Raw genomic sequence first — 14905 nt, 5'->3', positions numbered from 1 at the left:
GTCTTTTTGCCTAAGTCTTGTCTTTTTCTCTTCATAAATTTGGAATATGTTAAGTGTTACCAAATTCTGCAGTGTATCTGTTGTTGAGTTGTAGTGCACCCTGAGATACTTAAGAGTACCCCCCCCTTTAAGGAAAGAAACATATAAATTTTAGTTCTAATCTTCTTTGAGTTACCTTGTTGACCAGGATATTTAAGCTTACTGGTCTGGTTGTGACGGAACTTAAAGAAGCTCACAAAAGAAAAGTTTCCTATAATCTCTTGTTGCCTCATTGTGGGATGGAGCTGAAGGGTAGAGAGAACTGCCTCAGATTGGGCTGAACCCAATTTGATATTGAGCAATTTCTCCTCATTTCATTCAAGTCAAGAAGGTACCCTCCCTGATGGAACTTTTTCAGAAGATGCTGTGGGCTGAGGAGACAATGAGAAACTTTCCTTAATGTATGCTAGGACTCAACCTATCACTTTAAAACTTTAAACAAATGTAAATGTGCTCAAGAAAGAAAGAAAAAAAAAAGATCCCTGTAAGAGGGAAGAACAACAAACAGAAAAATTAAGGAATGTCCTTAATTAAGATGTCAAGCACAATGTTGATGATTTGACAGGTTCTGTTTGACCAAAAAATTTGTGAGAAATCTGTAAGGAAAAAGTCAGTCATAGAAAATAGTTGTACAAGTGATATAAACGGTTTCTAGCAAAGGCTGCCCTAAGAAATCTCTTTCATGAAGATATTGATTGTGCTGATCTGAACCCTAATACAGTTGTCCCAGTTGAGCAGATATGTATGTGGAAGCATCCCAACTTCAGGACCCTATAAGTGATTAATATTGGCTCAGCATTATAATAAAGAGAGTTGGTATATTTAGAAAACATTGGGTGTATTTAGCAATAGCAGTTTCATTTATATACTGCTTCATACCGCACTAAGCAGTCTCCAAGTGGTTTTACAACTGTGAGCTAATTGCCTCCAACAAGCTGGGTACTCATTTTAGCGACCTAGGAAGGATGCTAGACTGAGTTGACCCTGAGCCCCTGGCTGGGATTGAACTCACAACCTTGTGGTTTGTGAGTGAGTGGCTGCAGTACTGGCACTTAACCATTGCACCACCAGGGCTCCTTGCTAGTTTCCTAAAAATAGCAAGAATTATTTGCGAACTTTAAATATTACTTTCTCTGAGTTACTGATTTGGTTTTAGACTTTCATAGTTAATTATTCTGTTGTGAGTTGTGCTGCTGTTGCTAGCTGATTTTCTGACTGAAGTCCTATGCTGTGGAGTGAGGATCATTAAACCCGGCATGACAAGTGTCATTGTCTAATGATTAAGTTCAGGCTGTGAAAGTGAAAAAAATGGCTCTCAAATATCCAGGAAGTAACTTAATCCATTTTTCTCTCTTTAGGCTCTGTTGAAATAACCGAAGCCTATCTTGTGAGGGATATTTTATATGTCTTCCAGGGAATAGATGGCAAAACCATTAAAATGTCCAATTCAGAAAACTGTTACAAAGTTGATGGAAAGGTACAGTATAGTGATCTTTGCACGTGGTTTATATACCTGACAGCACACAGCAAGAAAGTTTGAATTTCAATATCTACAATCGTTCTGTTTCTCGTTTTAGTGAAGACTAGCTTTGATTTCTTATCATTTCTTATTTATTTTCATTTTTAAATTTAATATCCCCTTTCTGTCATTACTGTCATTCAGGGTGATTGTAATAAAAACAGCGCACCATTAAAAATAACATACAAATCAAAAGTGCACTATATACACTAGCCTTCTCCAACCACTGCCCTATGGATACTTTGGACTACAACTCCCACCATCTCTGTTAGTAAGGTTAGTGAAAGTTATAGTCCAAAATGTGTCAAGAGTATGAGAGAGAAATCCTAGTGTGCACAGCTTAATGTCAAAAGATGTAAAAAATAGATCTCAAGGCAGTATTTAAAAATACTATGAAAACCATATTATGTACAACATCTCTTAACTACTCCCTGCGTCCCGTCCCAAAAAACCCTACAGCAAATTTAGTCAGGTTTCCCATCAAGAGCTACTTGGCACTGTAAATGATAGCAACAAAGGTGTCTCTCCCTTGGGAAGAGGCTGAGCCACTGCACCACAACAGCCACATGAAGATATTCTTTCTACAGTATTTACCTACCGAACATCCACAGACAAAGAGTGACAGACAAAAAACTCCGACAATGAACCTCATCTTTTCGTATGGGATTACTCGATACTTTCAGTAACTTCCATGGCTGCAGGCCATTTGTACAGACTTAGATGTAAAGTTCCAAAATGAGAAGGGTAAGATAAAGATGGATGGGGAAAATGAGGCTTGTGTAATGTATGTGACCCCTTCCATCTTCCCTGGTGCCCCCTTACTCTAAAAAAAACCCCACCCCCCAAAAAAGAATATTATTTGCATCCCAGAAAACTCCTGGAGCATTGAGATTGCCACTTAAATGTAACTCTGCCAAGGCCTATTTAGGTTTTAGAAACCTTTTCCAAATGGAAAGGGACCAGTCACCTCCTGATCTGAATAACTGCTTTTACTGTCTGAAACAGACCTGGTGAATAGAGTATATTTAAATGATAAATTATGCCCCTGAGAGGCTTCTTGCCAGTTTGGGATGTGTGTGAAAAGTATTTATTTCAGAGTGTGGAGCTGGAGTGGATCTGACCAACTCTCTCTCAGAATGCCTAGGGGTAGGGCAGAATCTCTCCTGGACCCTCATAAATTGCCTATTTCTACATATTTTGAGTTTGCAAGATGGAGTAGGAGACTAGGCAGATTTAAGGGAGACATTCCTTCCATCAGCAGCTACCTTCTTACATACAAACCTACTGTATCTATCTACCTACCTACCTATTATCTAGTTACTTATCTAATTACCTACCTACCTACATAACATGCAGTTACCTAGGTAACCAAAGGCAAAATACCACAGAATAATTTTAAGCCACAGGTGTATTCTCTGAAAGGCATTCTGAGAGAGACAGAGCCTTTGGAAATGCTGTCTGGAAGTAACAACAGAAAGGAAAAGATCAACACACATGTATAGATCCCGATCCTGCTTGTATTTCATTATTTACTCAGTCGCCATATGTAACAAGGAATTCCATCCAGGTAAATAAGAAGGCAGGCACAGGAGGGGGGGCTCATTACTTTTCTCCTTTCGAGTCTTTGTGGCTTCCACGCTTTCTTTCCAAGATCCATCCTCCCTGTGGCAGGACACTTTGTTTCTGAGATTGATGTGGATAAAGGCAAGCTCTTTCCTGCATGCCCATCATAGAAACCAAGTGACGGGATTTTTAATTTCAAAATTTCGTCTTGGTTTTGGGGGAATGATGGGTTATAAATAAAGATGATGAAGTACTGACACACGTACTCTTGTATGTAAGTATGTATTTGCTTTACTTATATGCCGCCTCTCCCCCAGAGTGGGACCAAAAGTGGCTTTTAGAAACAGTAAATTAAAAAGAAATTTATAATAAAATTAAAATTAAAATCACCTCATAAAATACATTAACCCCATTTAAAAAACAACCAAAAGTTTAAAAGATAAATGCAAAAGAAAAAAAGCCAATAAAAAGCCCCCCTACATATATATTAAATGCCTTCTTAAACAGAAACATTGCTGGGAGAAGGAAAGCAGTGAGGGGGGGCAATAGGCTCCCGTGGAAGAATATTCCAGAGGATGAGAGTAGGCACTGAGAGCACTCTCTGTCATGTCCTCACCAAGCAAGCCTTTGATGATGGTGGAACCCGGAGAAAGCTGCCTCCTGAAGATCTTAAGAGCTTTGGCAGGTTCATATCACATAGTCTTTCATATAGACCCAAGCCTTATAGCACCTTATAGGTCATTACCAGAACTTTGAATTGTGCCCAGTAATGAACTGGTAGCCAGTGAAGCTGTTTCAACAAGGAAGTTATATGCTTCCTATAACTGGGCCCAGTGAACATTCTGACTGCAGCATTTTGAACCAACTTCAGTTTCCAAATAGTTGGCTTCTCCTGCCCCGTAACTCTTGGAAAGATGGTACAGTAACATTTTAGGCTACTAAGGGGCTCGCCACACTGTTGCTAAAAGGCGCCACCCTGCTGCCCTTGGAAGCTCTGGGTTGCGGACACAGCAACTCCATGCCATGCCCCTAACCTGGCAGTTCTGTGACGGAAACAGTGCGCTAGCCACTGCCGCAACTTTTCTGCAGGTCTTTGGCACAGCATGACACCATCTGATGTTTGGTTGGTCGGGGGGCGAGACAGCGGCATGACGCCAGCATGGGGGAGGGTGACAGGTGGTCGGCACACCCCCACTCTGTCCTCACGGCAGCATATTTTGCCGGTCTGTAGAGGGCCTAACTTTTCTGACACATATATAAGACTTATTATAACAGGAAATGTTAAGATTTGGGCATATACAACTGGTCAGGTGGAAGCAGACTTCCCTGTTCACTTCATCTCCTCATGAAAATGCTACACATTTTCATGAGGTCCTGTGAGATAAAACAGATTATGGTGGAACTGTACTGAATGACCAGCACTTTTCCAGGTTACAGGAGACAATCAGATTATGGTATAGCTTAGTTTTCAGTCCAAGTGTAACAATTAAGTTTGTCTTTTAATACTTTAGGTGAGCCTCTCCAAGTCTCTCAGAGACACTACAAGCCGGCTTGCAGAGTTAGGATGGTTGCATAATAAAATAAGAAAGTACACTGACCAGAGGAGCATGGATCGTGCATTTGGGCTGGTGGGTCAGGTATGTGAGCAAAATCCAGAAGTCTTTGATGTTCTGCTTGGTTCTGTTACTGGTACTCCATGTCCCTTGATATGAGAGGAAATCTGTCATTTTGACTACAGGGGATGTCACAGTGCTCACTGTGATTCAATTTGCTAAACCATGTTCTCTTTCCCTTCTTTGTAACTGGAAATATCAAACAAATAATCAGTTTTTTAAATGTAAAGAAAATTCCATCAATAACATTATGGTATGTTTGGGCAGATATGTGCACATGCACAGTAAAGCTTCAATTTTGGTTTAGAGCATCAGTTAGTTTAGAGCATTTCCTGTCCTACCTCTACCTGATACTGATATTATTTGCTACTAAACTAAAGCCCTCTTATATTGTAATGTTTGTGGAGGAACTTCCACCTGACAAAATTGAAGTAGGGCTGTGCTGCCAACTAAGCTTATATGTTAACCGTCTTAGGTCCGACTTTGGGAGAAAGGTGGGATAAAAATTAAATCAATCAATCAATCAATAAATAAGCAAGCTCCTGCCTTGTGAAGCATGCCTTTGTATAAGAGTTGCAGAACACAAGATGGAGCATGCAGTTGCCTTTATGTCATGCTGGTGGGCTAACTGTAGGCAACTGGTTAGCCACTGTTTGAACACAACATTGGACTACATTGATGTTTAGTCTGATCCAAGATGGTCTTGCTATATTCTTAATGTACATCTCTGCCCCTCTGATACCTGTAAGGGAAATTTCAACTTCTTAAGACATCCATACTCGCCACCCACAGGTAAAAAGTAGACATTTGTTTGTACTTGACGCAGTGAGCCCTTGATCTGCTTTGCTGCCTGGGAAAAACATTGTCTGTATATATGTCGCTTAGTGAATTGTCACCTCTTAATAACCAAAACAACTCAACAAACACAAAAACCAGTTTTCCTCAAACTATTATATGTACTAAAGAAATGTTGATTGTAAAAAGTACTTGTTCATCTAACAGTGTGGATTTGCATCTAGTGTTTTAAAATTCTTTACTATTACCCAGTGAGATGTTCTCTTTGAATCCCATTTTCATTACTGTGCTGTGGGCAGCAGATGTTCTGGACAATGTTAAGTGCAGTATACAGGGGCTAGTTCATCTGTTGCAGAGGTGTGATGAAAGGAGAAATAGTAAGAGACTTGTACTTCTGCTTTCTTTTGCTTCTATGGTAACGTGTGAAGTGGAACTCACCACTGATCTTGCAGCAATACACAAGGGAGAAGGAGAAATGTCAAGGAGAGCTATTTTTGGACTCCATTTCCACTTCTTTGTAATCCATGAACTACAATTTTCCCCCACCCCACCCTCAGGCCCAGTCTTCTAAAGATTGTAGTTTGGCATTGGGTTTAAATCAGAAAATTTCAATTGCTCTGTTTTCTGTTATTTGAATGTTTTGACTTTGCAATGCAGCTGTCAAACTGTTTTTTTAAAAAGTGTGAACCAGTTTTAAAGCTTTTGCTTAAGTTCAGCCTGCTAGTTTTTTTTTTGCATTTGATGACTTTGTGCCATTTTATTTTGTTTATGAAGACATCATTTTTTCATTTCTTTAATGCATAAGTCTAGTTATTACTTAGATAAAAAGGAAATGTTATTCTAACTCTTCAAGACGCTTTTGTTTACTAGACACAATCTGTTGTGTTCAATGGGTCTTTACACTATTTTCCTCTTCTGAACTGAAGCCTAGCCTGCAGACTACAGTGCTTTTGTAAGCTTGTGGATTTTCAAAACCTGACTTGCTGTGAGGATGTTCAAAGATTCGAAATCAGTTCCTTGCCTACGAGCCAGGCCTTCTGGACTGGCGTTGGTGTGAATGAACTGCATTGACACCTGTTGTTCTTGTCTTACAGAGTTTTTGTGCTGCCTTAAATCAGGAACTCAAAGAATACTACAGGTTATTATCTGTTTTACATTCACAGGTAAATAAATCTTTTTCTTGCTTGATTCCACCAAGTTAACAAAATATGCCCTTAAACCCATTGTTCATAGGCACTGTTCCATGGTAAATCACAGTTACCTACAAGAAAGCAAACAGTAGTACAGTCAGCCTTCCATATCCATGGTTTTTTTAATCCACAAATTCAAGCATCCACGGTTTGAAAATAATTTTAAAATATATAACTTCCAAAAAGCAAACCTTCATTATACTATTTTATATAAAGGACAACATTTTACTACACCATTGTATTTAATGGGACTTTAGCATCCACGGATTCTGTGATCCATGGAGGGTCCTGGAACCAAACCCCAGCGGATACCAAGGACCCACTGTAAAGTTTGCTGCCCCCCTACCCTTTCAAACATCCAAGGAATGTGGGGAAGGGTAGCTCAGTGGGTAAAGAAGGCACTCTCCTTCTATGCAGTCACTTCAGTGAGCAAGGAGAGCGTCTCTCACTGGAAGGCAGGGGGAAAGTGGAGGGGGCTGGAGCTGAATGGGGGAGAAAAGAGATGCTTTGGGACTTTCATGGGAACTTTGTGAGAAGCAACATTTAAGCTTGGTTTTTGTTCCAGCTCACTGTTTATCAGCCTCTCTGTCCAAAGGTTTGCAGGTGATTTATAAGGGGAGGTGAAGGAGGCAGTACCAGCAGAGAACCAGCAAGCCTGGGAGTGAAGAGAGATGGAGGGAAGGAGGGTTACTTTCATCAGAGCTGCTAGCTTTTATCAGGTTTTTTTTTACAAGTTGCTGAATTTTTTTAAAGGCTTTAACACAATTTATTTTTGTTATCCTAAAGAGCATCACCTTTTGGAGAACAATGTAGTTTAGTATTAAGGAGAGCCCCAGAGTCCCCTCCCCTTGCACAAGCACTGGCTCCCCATTTCCTTTGTTGCCTCTGGAGCATATCTTCCTTGGCCCTTCCTTTTGAAGGCTTCATCCATGCTGGAAGAGATGGCCTGGGAAGGTGAGAGGCAGGCACTTCGACATTGGGTCAGTGCACAAATTTTCACTCCAACCACAGGAAACATGAAACTAAATATAAGTACATTTAGGCTGTGTTTATAATATTGTAGTTTAAAGACATAATTTTAATTTTGCTAGTTGCTTATGTTACAACTATTGCTTATGTCACAACTATAGTTCAGTGATAGATGGAAATTATTAGGACAAAAAATTACTAAGGATTCTGTATGATGTGGTATGGGAGGAGGTCAGTGGGGGTGGTGATACCATGAGTTACTTCACCAGATGACACCAACCCTAGGGCCCCATACACTGCTTAGATTACAGGGCCTTTAGGGGGGAGTTGAGATTTTTTAAAATTCAAGATCTAGACAGCTGATGAGTCCCCTTACCATTCAACAGTTTCCTGCACCTGCTGTAGATAACAATAAATTACAGTGAGCCCACACCATACGCGGGCTCCTTATAGGCAGCTTTCAGCATATATCCAATGGAGCTCATGAATGGTGCACATGGCTGCGGGGGCGTGCGTGGCCGCGCAGCAAGCATGAGCCCCATTGGATATAATGGGGCTCAAGCTTACGCATTTTTTGCTTTATGCAGGGGGACTTCCAGAATGGATCCTCTGCATAAAGCAAGGGCCCACTGTATTAATATTGTTGTACATAGGTAGGTAGGTAGGCTGAGGGAATGTCTGTGTGCTAGTACAGTTTACTGTATTTTCTGGCGTATAAGACTACTTTTTAACCCAGGAAAATCTTCTCAAAAGTCGGGGGTTGTCTTATACACCGGGTGTCATCTTATAGGGCAGGTGCAGAAACTTCTGAGCTGGACTGGAGAATCTGCAGTCGCCGCATATGTAACTGAAGGGCGGAGCAAGCTGCAGGTGTCCGGGAAGCCCAGGGTATGGAAAAAAGAGCCGTGTTTGCAATACCGCTCTGATAGTCTTGGAGACAGGGAGGGCTGGGCAGGTAGGGAGAGCTGACCAATCAAAGCAGGCTTTGTATACAATACGTTTTCCTGCTAAATATCTGCATGTCATAAGCCTTTGAATTAAAATTACCATATTGAAATCAAATCTGATGTTTTTTAAAAAATTATTTGGTGTGCGTTGGAAGAGGGGTAGTCTTATATGGCGAGTATATCCCAAACTCTATATTTTAACTGGAATAGTTGGGGGTCGTCTTATACGCCCAGTTGTCTTATACGCCGGAAAATACGGTATATGCAAGCCTTCCTTTTCCTAGTGTTTAACAAACAGAAAATGGGAAGTGACTTAAAAAGCATTTTGCTTTTATATAACTATTAAAACCATTTTATCATGAAAATTTATAGGAGTTATATATGATTATTTCTTTACATTATTTCTGTTACATAACACTTTATATATGTTTTTCTAATTTCTTTTAAAAGTAAAATGTTTTGAATTGGTGCTTGTTCTTTATATGTTTTCCAGAATTCCATCTATAATATTGCTCTAAAACGTCATGCTAAACTTACTAGCCATTAATATATTTAAGATTAAAAAGCAATGCCCATATTAGAGGAAAGTATGGATGCTTTCATTTTTAACTGACGATGGCATTCTCTATCTGCTTTTTGAGAAGTAAACCCCATTGAGTTCAGTGGAGCTTCTACATAGGCGTATATAGGATTGCCCTGAATTTGTTTAATTTGTTTATTTGTTTATTCTTAGTTGCAGGTAGAAGATGATCAAGGTGTAAATTTGGGGGTTGAGAGCAGTTTAACCCTTCGACGTCTCTTAGTTTGGACATATGACCCCAAAATAAGATTGAAGACACTTGCAGCACTTGTTGATCACTGTCAAGGTATGTCAGCAGAATATTTACAGCTGTAACTTCGATGAAAATTTATGCCAAGATGGTACTGATACTACAGGAATTGCTCACTAGGAGTGCATCTACACTGTAGAAATTATAAAGTTCAACACTGTTTTAACTGCCATAGCTCTAGCCCACAGAAATATGTGATCGCTGCTTTTCTGAGGCATCAGCACTCTGGCAGAGAAGGCTTGAAGGCCTTGTAAAACTACAAATTCCAGGATTCTGGGACTCTGTAGGATGGAGCTACAGCACTTAAACTGGTATCAAACTGTATTATTTCTACAGTGTAGATGCACCCTAGGTCATTAGATGTTAACCAATCAATAGCATTGTGAGAGAACTCTGAACTAGATAAAATGCAGGACATTTGCACTCAGATATATTGCCAGTGGAATCCAAGAAAGCTAATGCATTTTTCAAACATACCATTTATCTTTGTAGCTGAAAATGTTGTGTCTTCATGTCATTTCTGACTTTTAAAGTGAACTATCTTAAATCTGAGATTATATCTGTTTATCTGTATTAGTGGTAGATGGGTAAGTGTTCTAGTTTTTGGTCAAAATTGTAAAGATGGGTGCTTGATGAATGGGTGCTCTTGATCCTTTAATTGTAGTTTAAGAGATTGCCAATAGGTTGTGGGATTGTCCACTTACTGCCCTTTTCCTATTGGCCTTAACCATAAGAATCTGTCTATATATTATGGTTGCTGGCAAGGGAAACTGAGAAATTGGCCTATTTGAAAACTTTGATGAGCTTCCTCCCACAACTCTCTCTATAGACAGGCAAGTTAAGAAGGGATTGGAATATTGCTTAACCCTAGCCTTTATTTGATATTCTGGGAAGTAGTGAGATGAGCTTCTGAGCTCTGTAATGGTAGCTTTTGGCTTACTTTCCTCTGGCAAAATTGTTCTAGTAGTAGGGACATCTTGTGAATCTTGTGATCATGATTAAGGGCTTAGGAATGCTGCATGTATTCTGACCCATCATTATCCAGTTTCCCTTCATGTTAAACCTCTGCAGTTCTTCATACAACAACTGCTTTGGAATTAAATTTGGTGTTTGGCAAATTCACAGATGAAGTACTGATGTTTTAGCTAGGGGAGACAGAATTCACTGTGAAGTTCTTCTTTCTCCAGGTAGAAAAGGTGGTGAACTTGCATCAGCTGTTCATGCCTACAGTAAAACAGGTGACCCCTATATGAGATCCCTCGTGCAGCATATTCTTGGTCTAGTATCGCACCCTATCTTGAATTTTCTTTATCGTTGGATTTATGATGGTGAACTGGAAGACGCATACCATGAAGTGAGTTACATGAAGATTTCTTTCACGGTGTATTTACTGCTTCAACATTGAAGAGATTTTCTCTTCTCCTCAAACATTTGTGGAACTTTTATGGGTAAAATAAATTCCCACAAGTTGTCTTTATCCTTAGGGTGAAAATCCCAAGAATGTGCTCTTATATTGAATTTCCCCCCATCAAATATAATCCTTGTAATAAACCTTTCATATAGTGCTTTTTTGGGGGAAAAGAGGGGTTAATTACATTAGGGCAAATGTGTTTCCCCCCATCAAACTGCAGCACTTCTCTTCTGGGATACTGATTGCTTTTGTAAACAGGCTCTTAATTTCTTCCTAAGAAAATCACCCTTTTTATTTGTTGGTTGGAAGGCCTTGGCATTTGTTCATCAGTTAGATTGTACCATGATTTCTCATTTCTCCTGCGGTTCTCTCTGCATTGGCTATAGTTTTTTTTTAGAAAACCCTCAAAGAACCTTGAATAGGTAAAGCGAATCAATAAAATAATTATAATGCAATTATGTTTTGACCTTGATTTCCTTCACCCTTCCTAAGATCTCTTTTTCACAGGATTAATTATAAAATGCTCTTCTCATTCTTTGTATTTTCTAGTCTATGTTTTCTAAATACATTAATTGCATGTTACTTTGCCCTGGTTACAAAATAGGAGCTTTTAGGACTTCCAAAGATGATTGAATTGTCTGATGTATTTTAAAATTATATTTTCTCATTAATACTCCAATTATGGCTGTGTGCCAATTACTAAGGGGAATTGCCGTAATAAATTTTAGACACTGGTACTTAAAAATGTGTATTATACTTACTTTCCTGGGTAAGTTTTTTTAAAAAAAGAATTACTGTTGCATTCCTGACTAACTCATGTTTTTTTTAAAAAAAGTTACACCTAGTTTTAGAGGCTGTTCAGATAAGGCTTGCCATCTTTCCTGATACCACTGTTTTGGCAAATATATGAAGAGTTGGTCTCTGGCTTCTTCATCCTTTGCCTCTACATAAAACAAAGATCTGAATTGGGAGATACTACATTTATTTAAAATAGGAATAATCTATTATCCAAACCCTCCTTTCAAGCAATGTTGGGTTCATGGTATCAGGGAGATTGTATCCGTAAAGTAATGAAGTAGCTCCTGGTTCAAAAACACCCATTGTGATTATGGTGAAGAAAAGCCAGAGAACACATACTGCTCTAGACTAACTCAAACCGCTTAGATTTCAGTGCATCTCATCTAAGTATGACTACATTTCTTTCAACCTACTATGTGTAGATGTTCAAAGTTAGAATATAACTTGAAGAGAAATACTTCCTTTATCTTGAAAATAGATTTTTCCTAAACATTTAATAGTTTTTTAGAAGAATATAACGATGGTTGAGTCTCAAAAATTTTATTGTTCAGCCATTTTGAAATGTAATAGTTAAACTTGGGCTTATAGAATTTATGGTAAATGACATTGTCTTACATAGGTAAAATTTAATATTTATTGTTATTACAATTGGCAATAGGTTGTGGGATTGCACAATTTATTGTTATTGTTTCCCTAAGAGGACCAGGTCCAAAACAAATATATTGGGTAGGCTTTCCCAAGTAGGGGTGTGGAACCTGAACATCTACATAAGGGATAAGATAGGTGTGGAATTTGGAAGCAAACCCAAATGTTGTGTGAGTATTAAAGTGGTGTTGTTGTATGCCTTCAAGTGGTTTGGGACTTATGGTGACCCTGAGGCGAACCTATCGAGGTTTTTGTGGCAAGGTTTATTCAGAGGAGGTTTTCCAAGCATAGCATATTGTTTTTATATTTTTATATGTTAAAATAATTAATTGAATGCTCATAATATTTATGCTTCTTTTTTAAAAAAAGTATTATATTTTTTCCTAGTTCTTTGTAGCTTCAGACCCCACAGTAAAAACAGATCGGTTGTGGCATGATAAATACACATTGAGAAAATCAATGATTCCTTCTTTTATTACAATGGATCACTCAAGAAAGGTATGGAGAAAAATTGCCTTTTTCTTATTATATTTGACTTTTACAGTGATTTATATAATTGACATACAAGTTCAGAGAGCACACTCAGTTCTGTAGACTACATTCAACACAAGCTTGGCTCCTGGTTTGTATAGTAATGTTACTGCAAAGGGAAAGCTCAGACGTGTGAAAAAGTACACAAATAGCCTTTGCTTATAATAAATGACAAGACTATCCTTGCTATTCATGATGATCAAAACCTCACTATTAAACTGAGCTTGATGCCCCATGTGCTTTTTCTGCTATGAACTCACATCATAGCTGTGTTAAATGATGTGAGTCTCTAACCTGTCAATCAATCTTGTATTCCATCAACTGTGGTTTAGTAAAATATTTCAAATGTGTGGTTTAGAGTGGTAAAATTATATTGCAATTCTTTTAGATATGAAGAATTGATTTAATGACTGTCTTGGGATGTGCCATGGTAAGCAGTACTAGTCTTAAGCAAGTGTATGTGCTTATTTTTATTTGTAGGCTTTGTCTTTAGTAACTATGTACAGTACTTGCTTAAAACATTTTTCTCCTATTTGTAAAATATTTTTAACAATAACTTTTGAAAATGCCTTACATTTATATTTAGGTTCTCCTAATTGGCAAATCCATAAACTTCTTGCATCAGGTTTGTCATGACCAAAGTCCAGCTTCAAAGATGATAGCTGTGGCCAAATCTACAGATTCTCCAAAAGATGGTATGAAGTTAGAATAGTATTACTGTATCATGTCTGATTTTGGAAGCTAATGCATGACTACATGTGGTCAAGGTCAGCTCTGGTTAGTACTTAGATGGGAGACAGCCAAGGAATACCAGGTGCTGTAGACTATATTTCAGAAGAAGGAACTGGCAGTGCCACCTCTGAGTATTCCTTGCCTAAGAAAACCTTATGAAGTTCATGAGGTCACCAGAGGTTGACAGGTGATTTGAAAGTACATAGACACACAGAGTAGTATGCATTATAAAAGTCTAATGTAATAAATTACCAAATTTTGTTATAAAGGGATAAGCATCAAGGTCCACTTCAGGACCACTGCAGCTTTGTTTCTTATCTTGATGATTTTACAAATCGTAATTATCTGAAACCATACCATGAAGTACAAAATCCAAGCATGTGGGTTTTGCAGTGTAGGATCTCAGATATTTATACTGAACATACCGTATATACTTGACTATAAGTCGACCTCATGTATAAGTCGAGGTCAGGTTTTGGGGCAAAATTATGGATTTTTATATGACCTGTGGATAAGCTGAGGGTAAAATTTAGGGGCATGTAACAAAGGATTTAAATGATGAAGCAAAGGAAAACAATGCCAAAGAACTTAAAAAAAAATCCAGCATAACTTTGTGTTCACTTTAAAAGTTGGATGGATGAGAGAACAGAGGGAAGTCAGTGCTTCTAGAACAAATTACACTCTTTCCTTGCACCAGGGGATGGTTCCTTTTTTAAAAAATGAGAGTTAAAATACAGTGTCTACATTGACCCATGGATAAGTCGACTCAGTTTTTTTGAGTCAATTTTTTGACCTAAATTTCTAGACTTTTACATGAGTAGATACACTAAGTCTTTCATAGTGGTTGCAGCCATATCCAGACCTATAGTTGTCCACATGCACTACCGAATCTCTTGAATAGAAATTGTCTAGAACTATTTGTGTCACCCTAAAGGCTTGATGGATAAGGAGGAAACTATGGTAGATGATAGCATTTGTATGTAGAGAGATCTTGTAGCAATTTTGAGACTAACTGAAAGAAAGAAGTTGGCAGCATGAGCTTTCGTAGACTTAAGTGTACTTCCGCAGATGCATTTGGTATCTGGTAAATGGTGGCTGTGTGATGTGTGGTAGAGACAACCAGGCATTGTCAGGGCTAAGAAAATGTGCACACATAAAAAAAGAATGTAAAAGCACGAATTAAAGTACAAATTGAGTCTCCCTTATGTGAAATACTTGGGAATATCTGTATATACATATACATACATAATGCAATATCTTGGAGATGAGACCCCAGTCTAAACACAGAATTAAATTTATGTTTCATATAAACCTTATACACAT

General features: G+C 38.4%; 1 protein-coding gene across 2 annotated transcripts in view; it reads left to right on the top strand.

Annotated features, from left to right (window-relative positions):
- Positions 1-14905, top strand: part of LOC149319211 (gamma-tubulin complex component 3) — a 77844-nt gene that overhangs the window by 30885 nt on the left and 32054 nt on the right. For both annotated transcript variants that reach the window (XM_089511287.1, XM_089511289.1), the window contains exons 7-13: positions 1398-1516; positions 4633-4758; positions 6624-6692; positions 9369-9501; positions 10653-10819; positions 12707-12817; positions 13437-13545. In XM_089511287.1, coding sequence (XP_089367413.1) covers positions 1398-1516; positions 4633-4758; positions 6624-6692; positions 9369-9501; positions 10653-10819; positions 12707-12817; positions 13437-13545 — 834 coding nt within the window. The remainder of the gene's footprint in view (positions 1-1397; positions 1517-4632; positions 4759-6623; positions 6693-9368; positions 9502-10652; positions 10820-12706; positions 12818-13436; positions 13546-14905) is intronic.

This window comes from Sceloporus occidentalis, unplaced genomic scaffold (assembly GCF_023333645.1).
Source record: "Sceloporus occidentalis isolate IW3139 unplaced genomic scaffold, rSceOcc1.0.p SCAF_2, whole genome shotgun sequence".
In the NCBI taxonomy this organism is placed as follows: domain Eukaryota; kingdom Metazoa; phylum Chordata; class Lepidosauria; order Squamata; family Phrynosomatidae; genus Sceloporus; species Sceloporus occidentalis.
The sequence above is the reverse complement of the archived record's forward strand: the minus strand, read 5'-3'. Positions and strand labels throughout refer to the sequence as shown.